Here is a 20,479-nt window from a genome sequence, read left to right as displayed (position 1 = left end):
GGGGGATCCCTTGCATGCAGGGGAACTAAGGGCTGTCAAGAATTAGAAGATCCTTGGCCTTGCCCTTCTTGTTCTGCTCCTTCGTGACCCCCAGGTGTGGTTTCCCAGAGACACTGGTGTGGGCTGAGGTACCAGCACAGCTCCCATGTCAGCGCTGAGGAGCTGGGTGTGTTAGAAAGGAAGGAGGGGAGTCTGAGGCCATTCATGTTGTTGCCTGTAATTAGTTTTGTTTCGGTAAGTACCTTACTCTGAGTAACAGCAAGACCATATCACATCAAGCACTGTCTCAGTGCGCAGCAGGAGGATGCTCTTGACTTCTGAGGACTTGTAGCCCAGCACAGCAGCACTTGTTTGACAAAACCTATCCCAGTCCCTCTGCCCCCCTCAGCCACATCCCTGCAGGCACCTCCGCCAGCAGCGTGCCACAGCTCCATTTGCCCTGCTCAGACGTCCCAGGGTTGTTTTCCTGGAGACCTTAACGTGCTGTTAGAGTGCCAGAGCACGGTGCTTGCCCTGAAGGTCCTCCCATCTGCCTCATCTGTAAAGGGAAGGGATGAAAACCAGGGTTTTTTGTGTTTCAGTTTCTCCTGGTGCCCAGCCCTTCTTGGAGCAGATTGAGAACGCAGCCGAGGCCCTCCAGGACTATGGCATTTCGGTGGTGAAGGTAAATGGGGACAAGGAGTGGGACAGGCTGTTTCTGCAGATTATTTCTGCAGGGCTTCCTGCAGGGTGGGCAGAACCACCCTGGGGACTGACCCCAGAAGAAAGCAGATGTTGGCAGGCCAGGGCACACAGTTTTATCCCTTGCCCTGGCCTTACATCTGCTGCTTGGGTGTTGCATCACACCTTCAGCCTGTGGGATGTGGGCAGGTTCCTGTGTCCCAGAGAGGCTCGATGTTGTGCCTGTGGCTCCAAACACCATGAAGCGGAGCACTGGCAGTGCTGTGGCTCAGACAGGGGCAGCCCTGAGCTGCCCCCAGCCTCCAGTTCAGTCTCAGTAGATGAACCTGTGTGCTTTGTTGGGCGTTCGTGGGTTTAGGGGGCACTGAGCGACTCACATATTTCCCACTGTTTGGTCTTCTTCATGGGCAACGCCACGTGCCTGGCTTAGCTGGCTGATCTAATCTGGCCTCCCAGCAGCTGCATGGGTGCGTGGAGTTGCCTGCTCACTGCTGGGTACCCACAGGCATGGCACAAGGAAGAGTACGGTCCCAGTGTGCTGCACAGGAGGGCATCAGCCCGCTCATCTCACCTGGGTGGGACCTGCCCAGCTCCCTCTGTAGCTCCCTCCTGCCAGCTCAAACTGCTGGGAATGATGGATGGGGAGAGTTCACTTTGTTTCAATTCAGTGCAATAAGTATTTCTTATAAAGGAGTTTTTAGCTGCAACTTCATGCAGGTTGAGGTGAGGGAACTACAAATTCAGTGTAATTAGATTATAGAAAGTGCTTATATGTTTGTGTGTATGTCTTAAATTTCCTCCAGAGACAGGCTAAATTTAATAAGCAAACAGTGATCTGTCACTTTGAATATGCTGGGCAGATCATAAGATCTCTTGATCCCATTAGACCCAAATCAAGGCAGGCTGAGCTGGAGAACTGAAGTACAAGCTCCAAACCCCATCTCTGGACCCTATTTTCTTGTATTTTCTCTCCCAGCAGGTCTGCAAAGGCTGTATTTAGACTCTTGAATGGAAGAAAACCGTAGTGCTGTATGTTTGTAGTTATTTGTGGAGCTGAGTGTCTAATTACATGCTTTCAATGTCTAGGTTCATTGTCCCAAAGAAGATGTCTCAAGATATTGTGGAAAGGAAAATACACTAAGGAAAGCCTACCTGTTCAGGTGAGGAGCGCTTTCTGGGCACCATGATGCCACCCAGCCACAACTGTCATTGCTTGCCAGTGCAGATGTTTGAAGGCAGTGCTGTCAGTGATCAGAGAAGTCTGTGGAGGAAGAGAGGAGCCATGAGGACAGCAGTGACATACAGACTTTAGTGAAAACTACCCCTGAAAGGTCCAACACAGGCAAAGTAGATGCTTTGTCCTCAGTGTCAAACCTCCCGTCCTGCCCCACGCTCCTTTGAGCAGCAGAGGGTTGTGCTGCTACGTGAAACCACGAGAGAAATCCTCCATCAGTGTTCTTCTGTCCTTGTGGCCTCCTACCCCAGGTCCTCCAGAGTTATGCTCAGATCACTAGGTTTTGGGTCTAGCCCTAGAAAGAAGTTTTCTTTGCATTTGTTCTTCCTGTGGGTGTGGTTAGCTCATCTGCCCTGGATGTGAAGGTTGAGCTCTTGGTCTCTCCATGGGTTGTCATCTGGAAGCTTCTCCATGAATTGGCTCAGTTCTCATTGACTGTTGTACAGGACCCACAGAAATATTTCCTCTGGTGTGAGAATCTACAGGGTGATGCTTAGTGTGTAGAGAGCTTCTGTCAGCCTGTGCTAGGCTTCTTACCAGCATCAGAAGCTGAGTGAAACAGTAGTGGCGGAGGTGGCTTCACTAAAACGGTGTTGCTGGGACACCTCGTTCTAGGAGATCCCCAAATTCAATTCTAACATTTTCTTGCCAGCCATACCTGCCAGCAGATGTCTGGAAGTATTCAGCAGAGTAAAAATTAAATGAGTACGTGTAGCTAATCTTTCATAGTTTCTTTGGTGATACTCTTTCCTTCCCTCCCTAGAGGTAATATGCTGATCCGAGAGTTCCCCACCGATGCCTTGTTTGACGTGAACTCCATTGTTGCTAACGTTTTGTTGTAAGTACAGACCAGATGCATCTCGGTGAAATCCTTTAATTTCCATTTGCAATTGTTGATATAAAATTTTGCATAAATACAACCCCCACATATTCTGGAGGCTGCTCTCAGCCAAGCAGAAGGCTGCTTCTCTCTTTGGGATGGTTTAACCCTGTTAAATCTATGCCCTTGAGATAACTCACCAGCACACATCTGGGCAGCTGTATTTGGCTGTGAATCTTCAATCTGCCAGCAAGAAACTGGAATTTGACCTTGCTTTTCCCATCACGGTTATGTAGCTGCAAATTTGCTCTTAAAACAGTTGCTGATGCATTTTTTTTCTGATCCTCAGTGCCCTGCTCTTTAATGAAGTTAAATATGTTGAAACACTGGCTGAACTTCAGAACATTGAAAACGCATTGAAAGGGAAGTTGAACATGGTCTTTGCCTATGTACCAGCTACTGGCACAGCAGGTATTAATACTCAAATTTTCTTCTTTGCTCTCCTCCAGAGCCTTTTTTAGTGAGGGGCAAGGGAGCTGGGTTTCTGACCCAAAATCCTGCAAATGGAGGATCAGGGAAACCTGAAAGGGCCACCCAGCCACAAGTTCTCCACCTCTATATGTCTCACTCTGTTTCCAAAGGGATGAGTTGCACCAGCAAAGTTTTGCTGGGAGCATTAACTTTCAGAGGTGGACTTGAGAAGGAAAGCAAGCCAGAGGTTACTGTCTTTAAAAATAACTTCATAGGCAGATCTCTGGTTATGCAGTGGAATGGATTCACATCCATCACCTGTGTGTTTACAGGCAATCAGCAACTGGGTCCAGCTCCAGTTACACTGTCACCTTCAGCGTGTGTCTTCAGACAGCTGTGGCATTTTACCGAGAGTTTCTGAAAGCCTGGGCGCTGGTGTTTACAGTTGGGAAGGATGAAGAGGGAGATCTGGAGGGAGCTGAGATGAGTTCATCTTGCTTTTCTCTTTCCAGAGCACAGAGCCGTGATGGAGGCAGCGTTTGTCTACGGGACTGTGCACCAGTTTGTTCTGACAACTGAGGCAACACTGTTGAAAGACACTGGGTATGTCCAATGCACCCCCACCAGGGAGAGCTGCTCCCCTGCCCTGTTTGCTCTGCTCTGGGTTTCTCAGATTCCCAGGTCAGATACTGGGGTGGTATTAGGGTGTTATGCCAAGGGTGGGCAGTCAGATCTGGTTTCTTTTCCAAAACCAGCTGCTGCTTCTGTTCCTGGACTTGGACTAGCCATGCTATTTGTGACTGTTCATGGAATGGGATTTTACGGGAGAAGAGCCCACTGTCTCCTTTCCGTAGCTGACTGATCAAACCCCAGCCATGGGTTTTCGGGAGGGCTGATAGAGCTGATGTTACAGTCTTAAAACACTCAGCTTTGTGCTTTGATGACCAAGTCTGGCCAGCTGAGAAGGGTAAGAACTGCTGTAGCGGGTCAGAGCAAAGACCACCCAGCTCCATATCTTACCCCTGCAGTGGCCACAGGTGCTTCACAAAGGACCTGAGGAAATGGATGTGCGTTGCCTGCAGCCTCCCATCTTCTGGCAGTCGGAGGTTTCAGGACTCATGGTGTTAACAGCCACCAGAAGTTTTTAAACACATTTTTAGTTTTCATCTCAGCAACTTCTGGCAGCAGCAAGTTCTCCAGTTCAGCTGCCTGAGACACTGCTCATGTATTTGGGACTTCCCACCCAACGGGAGCTGCCCAGCTCAGGCCATCCTCTTCCCACGCAGGAGGAGCTGCAGTAGAGGGGCAGATCCTTCAACGTGACTTGCTGCTGCTGTGACCTGCTGCAGTCAGGAGGCTGAGAAGGAGGAAGGTGGGAATATCACATAGCACGTTGCATCCTCGGCAAAGCATTTGTACAACGATTTGCCTACGACAGTGGTCCTTCCCAAGGTGCCATCCCATCGTCATCAAGGACAGCACGTCGTGGCCGCCACTAGGTGGCACGGTTGTCATTTGGACAGGAATCGGCTTCGTTCTGCTTAAAGCAGAGGAGACCCCAGCAGGCCATCGCCTTAGCTGGTGAAATGGTGGTAGCTTCGCCAACATGACAGCCTTCAGCCAACCGGGACACTGCAGGCTTTGAGGTCTTACTACTATACTCTACTCTTCCACAGAGAGATCTTAAAACCCTTTACGAAGAAGGTCATCCCTGGTTTAGATGTAGGGAATGGGTGCATAGGGAAAGGAACGTGACTTCCCAGAGTTAACACACAGGCCAACACTAGTGATGGTACCAGAGCAGGAATGACTAACCAGAGACCCATCCCAGCAACTCAACCTCACTGCTTCCTGTGGCGCCGCCAAAACAAATGCTGTCCAGAAGGTGGAATATTCCTTATACAGTCTGTAAGATGTCATCAGTGAGGTAAAAGGCATGAGCAAAGCTGTAGATTTTATCTCTCCATCTCCTCTCAGGGTCTTCACTGCAATGGCATGACTGGTTCCACTGAGAAAAGCTGGACTTGATGATCTTCTGGAGAAGAGAAGGCTCTGGGCAGACCTTATAGTGGCCTTTCAATAATTAAAGGGGGCTTGCAAAAACGTTGAGGACAGACTTCTTAGTAGGTCCTGCTGTGATAAGGCAAGGGGATGTGGTTTTAAACTGAAGGAGGACAGATACAGATATGGGGAAGAAGTTCTTCACTACGATGGTGGCGAGGCGCTGGCACAGGCTGCCCAGAGCAGCTGTGGGTGCCCCATCCCTGGGAGTGCTCAGGGCCAGGCTGGATGGGGCTGGGAGCAACCTGGGCTGGTGGGAGGTGTCCCTGCCCGTGGCAGGGGCTTAGGAACTAAATGGTCTTTAAGCTTTCTTCCAACCAAACCAGTCTATGATTCTTTGATTCTGTGATCTTAAAGGTCTTTTCTGACCTAAGTGATTCTGTGATTCTCAGGCTGGGCCAACTTTTCTGTGGTTGGGCTCATTTACATCTGGTGAGCCAGGGTCTTTATTAGTTGTTCAGCACAATTCTGAAAGGTACCTGAACCCGATTATACCTGTCAGTAGTAGGGTTATTGAAGAGGTCCTACAAGCCTACCAATCCCTGAACTTGAGGATCATCTGCTCTGTAAAACATCAGCAAACATGGTGATTCTTTTGGGGCATTTTAAAAACCCTGTGGTGGATGATCAGCATGGGTTGTTTTTTTTTTTCTCTCACAGCAATGATGAGCCTGATGTGCCGTCTGCGTGGCTGTTGTTCTGCCACTGCCAGCAGGCCACGGACCTGGCACAACCCTGCAGGAGGACAGCTATGGGGCAGGCTCTGACAATGCTCAACATCCACAGACACCTCAAGCTTATGGGAGCTCCTCTGGTGGTATGACTGGGAAAGAGGAACCACTTGCCCTGTGGGGACGAGGGCAGCTGGGGTGGATGAGGATGAGGGAGGTGTGAGCAGAAGGCAAGGCTGAGTATGAGAATCTGTCCCTTCCCCATGAAGTTAATGACAAAGCTCCCAGGTCAGGTCCAAGGAAGACACAGGCACAGGGCTGGATGGGAGCGACACTGCATTGCACTGCTCAGCCTGCTTAGACCTTTCCAGGGAGCCCTGGCACCAATGTCTGGTCCTCTAGTTGTCTGTAAGCACCATGAGTGGGAAAGGGGTGGAGGTGTTTCTTGGACTTTGCTGGAACATTAGGATAGGGTAGGGTAGGATAGGAAAGAATAGAATAACATAGAATAGGACTAGACTATTTCAGTTGGAAGGGACCTACAACGACCATCTAGTCCAACTGCGTGACCAATTCGGGGCCAACCAAAAGTTAAAGCATGATATTAAGGGCATCATCCAAATGCCTCTTAAACACCGACAGGCTCAGGTCATCAACCACCTCTCTAGGGAGCCTGTTCCAGTGTTTGACTATCTTCTTGGTAAATAAATGCTTCCTAATGTCCAGTCTAAACCACCCTTGGTGCAGTGTTGAACCATTCCCATACATCCCATCTCTGGATACCAGAGAGAAGAGATCAGCACCTCCTTCTCCATGGCACCTCCTGAGGAAGCTGTAGGGAGCAGTGCGGTCAGCCCCCAGCCTCCTTTTCTCCGAACTAAACAAACCCAAAGTCCTTAGGTGTTCCTAGGCTCCCCACAGGAGGCTCAGCACCCTGGGGAGTTTGTATCAGTCATCCTCTGAGGCCCCCAGCATCAGGGGGACATGGACCTGCTGGAGCGAGTCCAGAGGAGGCCACGGAGATGCTCAGAGGGCTGGAGCCCCTCTGCTGTGGAGACAGGCTGAGGGAGTTGGGGCTGCTCAGCCTGGAGAAGAGAAGGCTGCGGGGAGACCTGACAGCACCTGCCAGTGCCCAAAGGGGCCGACAGGGAAGCTGGGGAGGGGCTTTTTACAGGGGCCTGGAGTGCAGGACAAGGGGGAATGGCTTTAAACTGAAAGAGGGCAGATTTAGGTTAGACAGTAGGAAGAAATTCTTTACTGTGAGGGCGGCGAGGCACTGGCACAGGCTGCCCAGAGCAGCTGTGGATGCCCCATCCCTGGGAGTGCTCAGGGCCAGGCTGGATGGGGCTGGGAGCAACCTGGGCTGGTGGAAGGTGTCCCTGCCTGTGGCAGGGGGTTGGAACTGGATGGTCTTTAAGGTCCCTTCCAACCCAAACTTTTCTATGATTCATGCCTTGGTGAACACAAGGGGCTGGAGGTTCCTCCTATCTCCTCGTCCCATGGGGCAGTAAACTTCAGCAGGCCTCCAGTTCCCACTGGTGACATCTCTGCCCAGCCAAAAGGACAGGTAGATGAGCTGGGAAGTGCCTCCTTCAGCCAGCATGGGTTAGGCCCATGGAGGGAAGGCACTTTGTTAAGCAGCTCCGTGCTGTCGTGAAGTAGCACGTCCAAGGCAGGAAGGGAGAGGATGCCAGCTCTTGCATGTTGTGGCTGGGACTCTCAAAGTGCCCCAGGGAATGGATGGCAGGTAAATAAAAATTAATGGAGTTCTGACATCTGGAGTTGCTAAGTCACAAAGAACGTGCATAATAGTGCCTGGGTTTTTAACAGGGAGAGTCATGACAGGTTAGAACAATTTAACTGGGATTGTGTGGGTTCTGCTTCAATTGATGTTTTAGAATCAGAGTTGGAGGCTTTTTTCTCGAGGGCCTCATTATTTTTGTGTCTGGGGAACACACAGTGGCTTGGGCTGTACAGGAGAAGACCTGAGGTATCTTCAAGTGGTGTGGAGATGTGCTGCAGTATAACCATTTCTCTTCTCCAGACAGAGGTTGCTGAGGACCCAGAGAAGGTTTCCACCGTTCACTTACAGCTTGGGCTACCACTTGTGTTCATCCTTAGCCAGAAAGAGACCTACGAGGCTGACAGGAGGACAGCAGAGTTTGTGGCCTGGCGGCTCTTAGGGAAAGCAGGAGTTGCCCTTTTGTCCAGGTATTTGCTCTCGGGTGTTTTGGGGTTCTCCTGGCTTTTTGTGGTGTTTCCAAGCTCAGTTACCCCACCGCCAGGATGAGAGTCAATGGGCTTACTCACATTTGGGTGAGAGGCAGTAAAACTAGGCTATGTCCTGCAAGAGGGTGTCACGTTTAAGGACTTGCCCAGAATCAGATTAGTTTGGTTTCAGACTGGCTGGAAGCGTAGAAACGTTTGAGTTTCTTGCTGACTTAGAAGTGGAAAAACAGACTAAGAGAGATTTTGGAAAGGAAATTTAGCACAGATGGAAGGTTTGTATTTTGCCCTCAAATTAAGAGCAGAAGGAGATCCAGTAAAGGAGGTGGACTGTGGGTGCTAGGATGCGATCAAGGTCTCTGCTCAGTGAGTGATGCCTCCTGAGTCAACAAGGGCTCTTGGAGTTAAAGCAACACGCTTGCTCCCCAGGAGCGCAGGAGACACGCTTGTGGCTGGCCATAGGGCAGCTGTGCTGAGCATACCTGCCTTCCTCCATGGCTGACCTTCAGTTACTTCTCTCTGCTCCATGGGCTCAGGAGCAGCCTGCATACTCCAGTCTGGCTTGTGTTTGAAAACGCTTCCATGCTATCTTGCCAAAGGAGGTGTGCAGCCCCTGTAGGCATGGTTGCACAGCCTCTGGGGATGTCTGCTGGCAGCTGTGCAAATGGGAGGAGGTGGAGGAAGGATGGGTGTGGGTTCTTTCATTCCAGCTTTCTGCCACCATGGTACCTCCCTGTATGGAGGCACTTCTTGGTTCCATGTAGTCATGAGCTGAAGTCCACCAGCAGAGCAGCTGCGCTGGGATGTGGCTACCAGTGTGTGAGCAAAGACTTGAATCACAGAAAGGGAATCCAAGCCCCTTGTGAAATAGGCATGTTGTGCAGTGCAGTGCCACCAGAAGGTCATTTAGAGCCTATTTCTCCGCCACTGACGTTGATTCTGGGTTCCTGCAAGTTCTCGGGAGCCTTGAAGCACAACTCTGTGAGGACGTGGTGCTGCTGAGAGGTGGGCTTGCCAGCCAGGCAGGCTAAATGGAGGGGGTGACCTTGCGTGTCACACCATCTAATGTTCACTTTGTATTTTGGAAGGGACCACGTAGATTTGAACATTCTGCTCCAGTCAAACGTCGCTCTCAAGACACCAGATGAGGTTAGATGCTGGATTTCTTTCTTGTACAACTCTCATTTCCCTATCTGGGCATGGTGCTCTTGAGAGGTGTTGGGATGTTGCTTGGCTCCGTTGTTATTTGACAGCCTTCCCAGAAGCTCAAGGGGAAGTGTCTTTCCCTAGATGCATGCATGTATTTGGAACTGCCCGAGTCTGGTGCTGCAGAGCAGTTGTACGTGCTGGCAAAGATAACATACGGAGTTTATTTTGGATTCAAAACGTAGGGTGACATCTCTGTTACACCTTAAGGCAACACAAGGTTGTGAACTAGCTAAGGTAGTAGTCCAAGTGCAAAATCCCCAAAGATCTGGACTTCTGAAGGCCCTTGCCCCCTTAGGAAAAGCGTTCAAAAGACGGGAGAGGAAATGAGTGTGAAACAAAGAGCAGACAACCAAAGGTCTGTGCTGAACTGGTGTAGCCGAATGCCTCTGGCAGAGATCTGGGAAAAGGGCAGGGTGTAAGTTAAATGAGGTTGATCAAGATGAGCTAAACTCTGGAGGGACCTGACCCAGCTTGTGAGGCAAGATGGAATTCAGTGCCGACAAATGCCAGGGAGCACACGTTGCCCCAGATTACCTGAACTGTCACACTTGTGATTGCAAAGATACAGGATCAGACCTGAACCTGAGCATCCCCTGAGGGCTTCCCATGCCCTGGTGAGAGATGTGCATGTGGTGTTTCTCCTCTTAGAGCCAATGGGAGGTGCCAGCAGTTTGTCATTTCTCTCAGTTCATTATCAAATCAATTTTTTTCTGAAGTGCCTTTCGCTGAGACAGTGCCAGAACATTTTTTTTTAAGCTGACAAGGTCTCCTTTCTGAGAAATGCATTTTGCTCTTTTCTTTCCAAATACATTTTGCTCCTTTGTTTACATGGATTGGCAGCCTGTGTACACTGGGGAGCACTCTTTTTGCTTGAGCTTCATGAGATAAAGGATTTTTTGTGCCAGTTTCCTAGGCTGTGGTGGGCTGCTCTGACCAAGCCTGACCCCTCCTAGTCTGGGGGCAGCCATACAGACCCCGTACCTCCCCACTCTCCTTCATTGTTTGGCCACTAGGCTTTTTCTTGCAGTGGTAGATCTATGTTGAGACGCTGGGAGGTGCAGTGGGTGTTCACTTTCACAACTCCAGGCACAGGATCCCACATAGACACAGTTACTTCCTTGCAAGGAGATGTCAGTCTGCGGTGAGAAAAACTCATGCACGGGTGGAAGTGGGCAAAACATCAGTCTGGAGTGAAAAAAACTCACGCACAGGTGAAACTGGGCCAAAAAAACACATCCCAGAAGCTTCCTTTCTTGGCAGCTTTAAGAATCTGTTGACATACACCCAAAAGTAAGAAGTTGGGTGATGGTGCCCCATCAGCCTTGAGTTTGATTTGCAGGCAGAAGAGGCAGAGAGTGATGTTTTGCTCTCACTGATTTATTCTGTTTTCTTTAGGGAGTGCCAATCAAATACCTGGTCTTGGAAGACACTGATGAAGTTATAACCCTGGTGGAAGATAAGAACAAGGTTGAACAAATCCAGAAGGAGGAGGAGGAAGAAGAGGAAGAGGAGGAGGAAGAAGAGGATGAAAAAGAGAATAACAATCAAGGTGTGCAAATAACAGTGAAAAGCTGATTGTCATCAGATAGGACATGCAGTCAGCACCTGCTAGGGACATGCAGGCATGTGTAAAAGCATTAGAGAACACTTTTGCAAATCCAAGGCAAGCTATCACAGTCACATCACGGCTGTACAAAGTGGCTCTTTCATTCTTCGCAGATCACTGGAGTTTTGTGACAGACAGGAATAATTTTTAGGGGAAACACCAGGGAGAAAAATCAGCAGCCGTTAGAGAAAGTGTTGCAGAAGTGCTGCATGTGAAGTGCATGCAGAAGTGGAAATGGGGGTGCTTCTGCTTGAGCACATCCAGCTTCAGAGGCATGAGGAGTTTAAAGTACACCCAACACTGTCTCCTTTTCAACCATCAGAAGAAAAGCCTCAGAATTATCAGTCCCTTTGGAAAGCTTTGAGACATGTTTTTGTAAGAGCTGTTCCAGACTTGCTTTCTGCAGGGAGAAAACACTAGGCCCTGCAATGTGTCCTTGAAAATGCACTTGCTTTCCATACAAAATTGGTTTCGTTTTCCAAAAAAAGTGGCACAGGATCCTAGAGGAGCCAACGTGCTTGAAGAATAGTGTTCAAATCAGGGGGCACAACTGGTGTGAGATGGCATAAGTGCATTTTGATGAGTTGGTGTGTGTGTCTGTGCCTCCACTCCCCTATACGAGGCAGTTGCCCCTGCTGCCAGTCACTGTGTCTCTGCTGAGCGGTGCTGGCTAACATAGGGGGACCTTATTGCTCTCTGCAGCTACCTGAAAGGAGGGTGTAGCGAGGTGCGGTCAGTCTCTTCTCCCAGGTAACTAGCGACAGGACAAGAGAAAATGGCCTCAAGTTGCACTAGGGGAGGTTTAGATTGGATATGAGGAAAAATGTCTTCACCAAAAGGATTGTCAAGCACTGGCACAGGCTGTCCAGGGACATGGTGGAGTCACCATCCCTGGAGGTGTTTAAAAGATGCACAGATGTGGTGCTTAGGGACAGGGTTTAGTGGTAGGCTTGGCAGTGCTGGGTTAACGGTTGGACCTGATGATCTGAAAGGTCTTTTCCAACCTAAATGGTCCTGAGATTCTATAAGAAGATGCCACTGGGGTGGCACAGGGGGCTGCACTTCCCTCTGCCCTGTGTGTGTGTGCGCTCATGCAGGGCTGTGGGTCCCTTGCAGACATTCAGGATGATCAGGTGGTGGAAGCCGTTTCCAGGGACAAGAAGCGAGAGCTGCCCCTGGAGCAGATCGTTGTGCTGACGGAAGAGACCTTCCACTCTGCCCTCTTGGAGACTGCCCGGACTGTGGTGCTGTTCTATGCCAGCTGTGAGTATGACATGTAGCCTGGCTGTCCCTTCTCTAAGCTTGCACTGCTCGCCATGCTCTCTATAATGTGGTGATCCTGTAGACAAGTTTAAACGATAAATAAATGCCGCATCCTGCCCTGTGGGCCTCCACCCACTGTTAGCAATCAGATTAAATTCTGGTGATGTGTGCAGACAGTAGCTCCTAGTACAGAAGACGTTCATAGGTTTTTAACCTTCATTTTACAGGGACTGAATGTAGGATAAGAGGGGAAATTGTGATAGCATGGACTCAAGGGATAGCCTAGACAGCCTGGTTGCTGCCAAAGTCCAATTATCCTTATTTCTTTCAAGTCTTCTGGAGCTTGAAGCACCTTAGGATGCAGAGAATCATAATGTGACATTATTAGTGGGCGAGGTGGGGCTGGTCTGTCACCTGTATGTCCCTCAGGGCTGTGTCTCTCCTGTGTTTCAGGGGAGGCAGTGTCCCTGGCAGTGCTGCAGTCTTACACCGAGGTAGCCGTTCACCTGAAAGGTAAGGTGCCACAGGGCTGGGTGCTTTACAGCTGGCATCCACCTGCCCTGGCAGGAGGAACCAGAAGCCTGGGAGGGTGTTGGTAGTACTTCCTTACCCAGAATATACACATTTTTTTCCCCTCAGACTCTTAAGAAAGGCATACCCACATCAGGTTGCTTAAGAAGAGTCCTTTGTTTCTTATTTAGGGATCTTTGCAGTCCATTTATGCCTCTATAAAGTCATGGGACCGGGCATGCAGCCTTGGCATGCAGCCTTCTGCAGTCACCTTATGTTGTTGGTGTAAATTGGCACACAGCAGCTGCTCCAACTGCCTTACAGCTGAGGTGGCGATGTTGGTGGGCACAGTGGCAGCATGATGGACGGTGGTGATGGTGGTGATGACGATGGTGATGTTGGTGGGCACAGTGACAGTGTGATGAATGCCCAAGAGTGTGGGGAGGACCAGGGCAGAGCATCAGCAGCAGTGGGTGACATGGGGAGGGTGGGCTTTGGGGCGAGGAAGAACAAACAGCAGGCACTGTAGCCTGCATCATGGAAACAGGATCCTCTCTGTGCCCCTCAGTGCTAGGTCCTCACAGACCCAGGAGATGCACAGAAAATCAGTGTGCTGGGTGGCACATCAGATCTCCTGTCCTTGGAAGTACTTCATCTCGAAAGGGGCAGTAATTTGCCCTGGTTTTGGTGGAAAGCATGGCAGACAGGTGTGGGCAGGCACCGCCTGGGCAGGACAGTGTCAGAGGAAGAATTTACAATGATGATGCCTTCAGGGCCTGGAGACTGTCTTAATTACATAGGAAGTCTTGCAGGCAGCCACAGAAATCCATAAATAACACGTGACAGTAAAGAATCAGCTACACTTAAAGACAGCACAAATTGGGTAGTCTGGTAGTAAAGGCAGAAGGGAGTGATCTTTCAAGAGGGTCTCAGCAGTTCTTGAGCAGTGTAAGCCCCAGTTCAGCTTCGTTCAGGTCTTCAGCCCCATCCCTCTGCGATTAGTGGAAAGAGGTGGGTTCTTCTGCACATCCATCATTCTTACATGAGCTGAATCTCTTCCAGAAAGGCCTCTTTCTCCCTCTGGCTCCAGGGAACTCAGAGGTGGCTTCATCCCCAAGTCATTGCAGCACAGTGGGGAAATCGGATGGATCTGGGCAAGAGCTGTTCTGGCACCCCTGGAGGTGGCTGGTGCCTTCTCTTGGTTTTCTTCTTCATCAAGGTGGCACTTCCCTGGGAGTGGGCACCACATTCTGCAGAGTGCAAGCAGGATTTGGGCTGAGCTGTCAGCAGTGGGGACACGTGTAGAGCCTGCAGAGGACCCGGCCAACTTTCTGGGAAGCAGATTCAGTGGGAATTGCTTACAGGAAACCCTCCTGGGAACGCTGTGGACAGTGCTGTGGTTTGGATGCAAGTGATTCTGCATTCATAGATTGCATGGAGGGAAAGTCATCAGTAGCTTTGATCTGGACCGAAATCCCAGGAATAAACAGGAAAGCTCAGAGGGAGTGGTTGTTGTTAGAGATGTTATGGTTGTTGATGGTTTGGGGTTTCTTTAGACTGCCCAGCAGTCAGACCAGCTAGGGGAGCAGCTTGGGAAAGGCAGTAGATGAAACCCTGCCTCTTCCTCAGCCAGTGGCCAAGCCTTGGCTGATTCCATGCGGCCAGGCTTTCACCATGTGTTTTTTGAATGATTTGATAACAATCTCGGTTCATGGAAGCAGACACCGGCAGATTCTCAACAGAGATTAGGAACCAATTGGGGTTAGGGCCTTTCCTCTGTGATCAGTGAGATCCCACCAAAGGCTCCCAGGCCAGATGTGACCTGTGGAATGTCTCCAGTCTGCTTTCCCTACTGCAGCCTTCAAGAGGATGGAGAGCGGCTGCATTAGTGGATCTGGAGTTCTTTGTCCCTGCTGCTGAGGGAGCCTCAGGCACAGGTGGGCTACCAGGGGAGCTGGAAGACCTAAAAGGATGGGGGTCCCTGGGCTTTCAGTTATGGCCAGGGCGAGGGGAGATCCAGCCGTGCAAGGGACAGAAGTCTGGATCAAGAAGAAGATCTTGAGCTGTGCAGGACTGAGAATAAAACCTGGGGCATGGCTTTGGGGCAATCTCACAGCTCCCCCAGAAGTGCTGGTGTTCCTGCCTGCTCTCTGGGGTGGAGCTCTCCCCCAAGGGCTGAGAAGACACGACCAGCTGTCTGAGGCATGAATCACCCGCTCTGGAGCCACATTTTGAATTGCAGAACCAGGTCCCACTTCTGATGCCAATTCTTTGTGCAAAATGGCACTAAGAACGGGCCCTATGAGATCAAGTGCCAAGGGAGTGGGGGAGGCTGGAGACTGGAATGACCCTGTGAATCATCCAATAACAGATGTTCAGCATATCGTCACAAAATTAATTTTATAGCCTCCCAAGTGTTTTTCCTTTGTTGAGAGATCCAATCTAGCAAGAGAAAAAGACAAGCACGTCTGTCTTGCTGAAGCAAGCACGTTTTCTGCTCTGGCAGCAAGAGCGTGCCATTCTCACTGCCACTGGGGCTAACTGCTGCAGCTCTTGGTCTCTTCTGCAGGATGGGAATTTATGGAAGCAGCACCCATGAAGGGGATGTGAAGGTGAGGCAGTGCTGAGCATTTCTTAGGTGTGTCATTGGCCTTTTTTGCAAAGAAGAGAGGAAAAAAATGTCTAAGAAGAACGATAGGCTGTGATGAAACACAGTTCTGCTTCCTTCTTCTGTGCTTCTGTGGTCTTCTTGGCCAATGACTTCCAGAGACAGGGGTCTGAAGTTGTAGTTCAAAGGCATGAAAATCACTGGTGTGATTTAGCAATGTATATTCATGGAACCTAAATCTGGAGTAAGGATTCCATATTGAATTCGTCCTCTTGAAGTGCAGCACCGTGTACATAATTTACCTGTCTTTCATGTTGTAGCCTTTGGAACAGCTCTTCAAGTGAGCTGTTTCTAATGCCAGTTCTGCCCTCCAAAGGATTAGAAGTTTAAGAGATTCTTGATTTTTCTTGTTCCCTGTAACACTGATGATTTGTCTTGTCCTGGTTTTATAAGACCCCCAGGACAGAGGTTCTTGCTGTTTGCTGGTTTTAGTAGCACCTGAAATCACAGAACAGTAGGATCTCGTGTTCCTCTTTCAGCTTTCTTCCCATCCAGCAGCCCAACAGTGACCACAGGGCTGAGCAGTCTGTTGCTGTTACTCAACTCCTGAAACTGCTGCTTGTTTTGTAATTAATAATATTGTGCAGATTGGGATGGGAGAATGGTCATCCTGTACAAGGTGTTCCTCAGGCCAGATGGGGCTCCTTTGGAGGTAGTATCCAAATACTAAAACTCATATACGAGGGACCTTAGAGCAGCCTTGCAACTCAGTTTTAATGAGACATCAAAGCCCCGTTTCCATGTCATTATTTTTCACAGTTGGGCAAGACACAAGATTATGTGGTAACAGATGATGAAAAACAGCTATACTGGATCAAAGGTGTGAAAAAAATCCAAGGGCAGGCTTTTAATTTCAGATGTTATTTCAGAGCCTGGAGAATGACACAAACCATTTCTGCTCTCGTGGAGTGTTTTGACAACTCCCGGCTGTCTGAGTGGAATAGACCCTTAGGCCCATGCTGCTGCTTGCTTTTTCTGTACATGAGCTTGACACAAGGCAGAACAGCAGCGAACTCCTCATGTGAGCTGTGAAAGCAGAACATAAAATGAGGGTGGCAGAAAGTGGTCCAGTGGGATGCCAAGGACATAGGGATAGGAGATAGGAACACATGCTAAGATCACATCTGCCATCACCCTGGTCTGTGGAGATGCCTTGCCCATCCCTGGCAGACACGTTTCTGACCTGTGATTAAAACCCTTCACAGCTTCTCTGCCAGAAAGGCTTCAGCTGTGCTTGGTTCTCAGTTGCTTGTTTTAATATTTGGGCAAAGCTCCCTACCTGGGAATGGGTTGTTGCTTGTCCTTGAGCAACACTTGAGAGCGTTCTCACTGTTGCCTCCAAAGCTGACTTTACATATTATTAGTAGATTTTATTGTTTCTTTCTTCCAGGCAATTTCCAATCAAAAGAAACACTCTTCTTTGGGTTTTTCCTCAGGAGGCACGTCTTCCAAAATTCTCCAGATTCTTTCTCATCTGCTTCAGCCTTTCTAAAAACATGTTTCACTTCTGGGCTCTGCAGAGGTCTCACTGGGACAGCAGAGCATCGTTTTCCTCTCGTGTCTTGCAGACACTGTTGAGAGCTCATCCCAGAATGAGCTTTGCCCGTTTCTGCAATATTGATGATATCTGCACATCCTGCTTCTCATCCCAGAATGCTGCTGCTGTTAGACTTTGCCCTTCAAATTCCTTTCTGCCCCTCTGGGCTTGGGGTCATTTGCAGATTGCATGTGTGTGTTATTCCATCAGCCAGGCCATGAAAATAATGATCAGAATCAAACCCAGGCCACACAGAGAAGAAAGTTCAGCTGGTTTTGATGTGCTATACTCTTGAGAAATTGTCGTCACCTGCCCTGACCCTGGTTTCTGAAGGACACTTTGCGATGGTCTGCCTCCGTGTGTGTGCTAGTCTCTAGGTTTCATCCCAACTTTCCCATGTAACTGTTGGACCCTGTTCAAACAAATTTAGGGAAGGTATGAAGATTGCAGAGATATGACATTCCTGCAGTGGGCATGGACAATGTATGGCCTGAGGACTGTATGCAGCCCTGCCATCCTTGGTCAAGCCTGATGTAGGTAGGAGGCAGCTTAGGCGAGGCTGGCAACCAAGGGGTGGTAGCCAGGTTCACCTGCCACCTGGTTAGCAGGGACTCAGCTGTGAACCAGCAGCAGCATGTGCTGGTCTGCGCCCAGCCTGCAGATGAAAGAAAGGACATGGTGGAGTTGCAGGCACTGTGTCTTGGGCTGATGGAGAACGTGAGGGGAACAGAGCCTTCATTTGTTTTGCTGCTTACAAATCCCTTGAGTGTATAGCTTTGGTGAGACTCATAAAAAGCTTTTTTAAGACTTTTCCCAGGAACCAAAGTTGGACTGACTGCTCTGTAATTCCCAGGTGCTCTTCCTTTGCCTTAAGACCCCTGTCTTAAGGTCCTAAAGGAACCTGCTAGTGGCTTGGGCATGAACAGCTGGCATAGGTAGGATAGGGGGAATGCCATCAGACTGCCGGCCTGTATTACACGTGTCTTACATCACCTTTAACTGCTCCTTATGTATTTTCCTTCATACTTTAGTTAGAACAGACACTTTTCAATACCAGGCACCTTAGTAAATGAAAAAGCTTTGAATCATAGAGGCACAGAATGGCTTGGGTTGGAAGGGACCTTAAAGACCATCCAGTTCCAGCCCCCTGCCACGGGCAGGGACACCTCCCACCAGCCCAGGTTGCTCCCAGCCCCATCCAGCCTGGCCCTGAGCACTCCCAGGGATGGGGCATCCACAGCTGCTCTGGGCAGCCTGTGCCAGCGCCTCGCCGCCCTCACAGTAAAGAATTTCTTCCTACTGTCTAACCTAAATCTGCTCTCTTTCAGTTTGAAACCACTCCCCCTTGTCCTATTGCAACAGGACCTACTAAGAAGTCTGTCCCCATCTTTTTTGCAAGCCCCCTTTAAGTATTGAAAGGCCACTATGAAGGCTCTCTGGAGCCTTCTCTTCAGCCTTCTCCATGCCAAGCTTTATCTTCCCTTTTTCCTGTGAGGGCCTGTTTCTTTGTCTTGGCCTTAATCCTAAATTATTTTCAGTACATTTCCTTACTGCCTTTTATGCCCCTGGACAGTTGCCTCAGGGTTTCATGGTGTCCCTTTGAGTAACCAGCCAGATGTGAACGTCTCTGGGAATTTCTTTCTGCGCAGTGCAACCTGCCAGTTCCCTGAGTTTATTTTCCCCATGGTCTGTTGTTTGGATCAATCCCCACCTGCTGGGGTGTTTAATACATTCACAGGCTGGAAACAGTTACTGTTATGCTCAAAAGTGTAAGGCACATCCATGAATGATTTCAAGAGGGAGGTAGCCTGTACTCAAAAGGATTGTATATTTAGGGCTGGATTTTGACATCCTGCCCACACAAAGCAGCGGTTGACTCCAGGAATGGTCCAGCAGCTTCTCAGCGGTAGCCCACCTGGGCTCACTTCGAGTGCTAGGGTCCAGCCCTGTAGGATGCGTGCCAAAGCCAATAGGAGTTCTGGCAGCGTTAATACAAGTAGATGTGATAATACCCAAAGAAGCTAATAAAAAGGTCTCTTTTTCAACCATTTCATTTTTCCTTTTTCTGCCCCACCCTCCCAGATTATTTATATGTGTTTGTATTCCATTCTAGGAACTCAGGGGGTTTTGCTGTCTCGGGTGAACTGCTGGGACTGGCCTGGCATTTGCACAAAGGAGAATGTCACTCAGTTTCCTGCCATCAAGATTTATGAGAGGGGAGAGCGATCAGTGAGGTACAACGGCATGTGGGGAACTGAAGAACTGACCAGCTTCATCATGCTGTAAGTGTCTGTAAATGAGTCCCCACACAGTAAGGCTGGCACATCTGCTAGGTGATGTTCTGGATGCTTCACGGCCTGTGTAATGGAATCCTTTTTGGAAAAATAATGTCAGGTCTGGTTGTAGACCTGGTTTGGAAATGAGCTGAGGAACTTTTTGTGCTTTTCAATATCAGGGAACATCTGTTCTTGGGCAGTGCATCCACCTGTTGTCACTGTCCCTCTCTCTTTGCTGGAATTCCTTCTCTGTTATTTTTAACAGGCATCTCAAAGATCTCAGACCAGCCAGTTTAGCTCAGGGCTCTTCTCTCTTCCCCATAACCAGTTCCAGTGCCTTTCTGTGACTAGGCATTGTCCTTCCTTCCCAGGTGACTGGTTTTTGTGCCTAATGAGGCATAACAGTTGTCATATTGGGTTGGGGCATTGCTGGATTGAGGTTGCCCTTTTGTCTCTTCATCCGGAAAGTGAACAAGGTGGCAGCCAATGTTGTTTCTCTGCCTTCCCATAGGAGCAGAGTTCCCTGCCCTCTGAAGCTGGCCACCATTGAGGAAGCAGAAGGATATTTAAGAGGAGAGTTTCCATCTGAGCTGTCATCCTATCACCACACTGTGCTTCTAGGAGTATTTAGTCCAGCCACCAGTGAAGGTTAGTGTTGTATTTGTGGGTTAAGCGCTCAGCTTCATTCCTAATGGGAGAGGGATGATTCCAGGTGCTTGGAAGTTCCTCCATGTTTCATCTTCTCTAAACGTGTTTACTCACATCACAGCCTTGCCTGGCACCACCCTTTTTATTTTTGCAAGAAGATAGCAGGTGATTCCAGATGTGGGACCTAGGATCCATATCCTGGCTCAGGGGACATTCGGCTGCCAGGCACCTGTACAACACTCAGTGTGGTGGCATCTGGCAATCCTGACAGGATCAGGACATGGTGCTTGGGTAGCAGCACAAAACACCAGTGCCCTGGGTGACCTGTCTCTGCAAAGAAAGTTTGCATATGCCCAATCTGAATTTACCAAGCCATGATTTGTGCCTGTTGTCCCTGTTGTATCTCCTCCCCCTTACTGCTCGAAGTTTGGCTCTGTCCTCGTTATGAGTCCCCTTCAAACAGTTGTAGGCTGCCATTAAATCCCATCTTGGCCTCTGACTGAACAAGCCTAGATCCATCAGCCTCTTGTTGCAGTCCATGTACCACATATCACAGCATACTGTTTCTTAAAGCAAGCCCTTTCTGCTATTGGATTGA

General features: G+C 49.4%; 1 protein-coding gene across 1 annotated transcript in view; it reads left to right on the top strand.

The window, feature by feature from the left end:
• TXNDC16 (thioredoxin domain containing 16) overlaps positions 1–20,479 on the top strand; it is a 41,819-nt gene that overhangs the window by 6,068 nt on the left and 15,272 nt on the right. Inside the window, exons 3-15 of the mRNA XM_005242996.3 lie at positions 582–664; positions 1,768–1,841; positions 2,679–2,753; positions 3,085–3,206; positions 3,719–3,809; positions 5,928–6,084; positions 7,983–8,149; positions 9,253–9,313; positions 10,769–10,922; positions 12,096–12,242; positions 12,696–12,755; positions 19,071–19,239; positions 19,745–19,881. Coding sequence (XP_005243053.2) covers positions 582–664; positions 1,768–1,841; positions 2,679–2,753; positions 3,085–3,206; positions 3,719–3,809; positions 5,928–6,084; positions 7,983–8,149; positions 9,253–9,313; positions 10,769–10,922; positions 12,096–12,242; positions 12,696–12,755; positions 19,071–19,239; positions 19,745–19,881 — 1,497 coding nt within the window. The remainder of the gene's footprint in view (positions 1–581; positions 665–1,767; positions 1,842–2,678; positions 2,754–3,084; positions 3,207–3,718; positions 3,810–5,927; positions 6,085–7,982; positions 8,150–9,252; positions 9,314–10,768; positions 10,923–12,095; positions 12,243–12,695; positions 12,756–19,070; positions 19,240–19,744; positions 19,882–20,479) is intronic.

Source organism: Falco peregrinus, chromosome 1 (genome assembly GCF_023634155.1).
Source record: "Falco peregrinus isolate bFalPer1 chromosome 1, bFalPer1.pri, whole genome shotgun sequence".
In the NCBI taxonomy this organism is placed as follows: domain Eukaryota; kingdom Metazoa; phylum Chordata; class Aves; order Falconiformes; family Falconidae; genus Falco; species Falco peregrinus.
The sequence above is the reverse complement of the archived record's forward strand: the minus strand, read 5'-3'. Positions and strand labels throughout refer to the sequence as shown.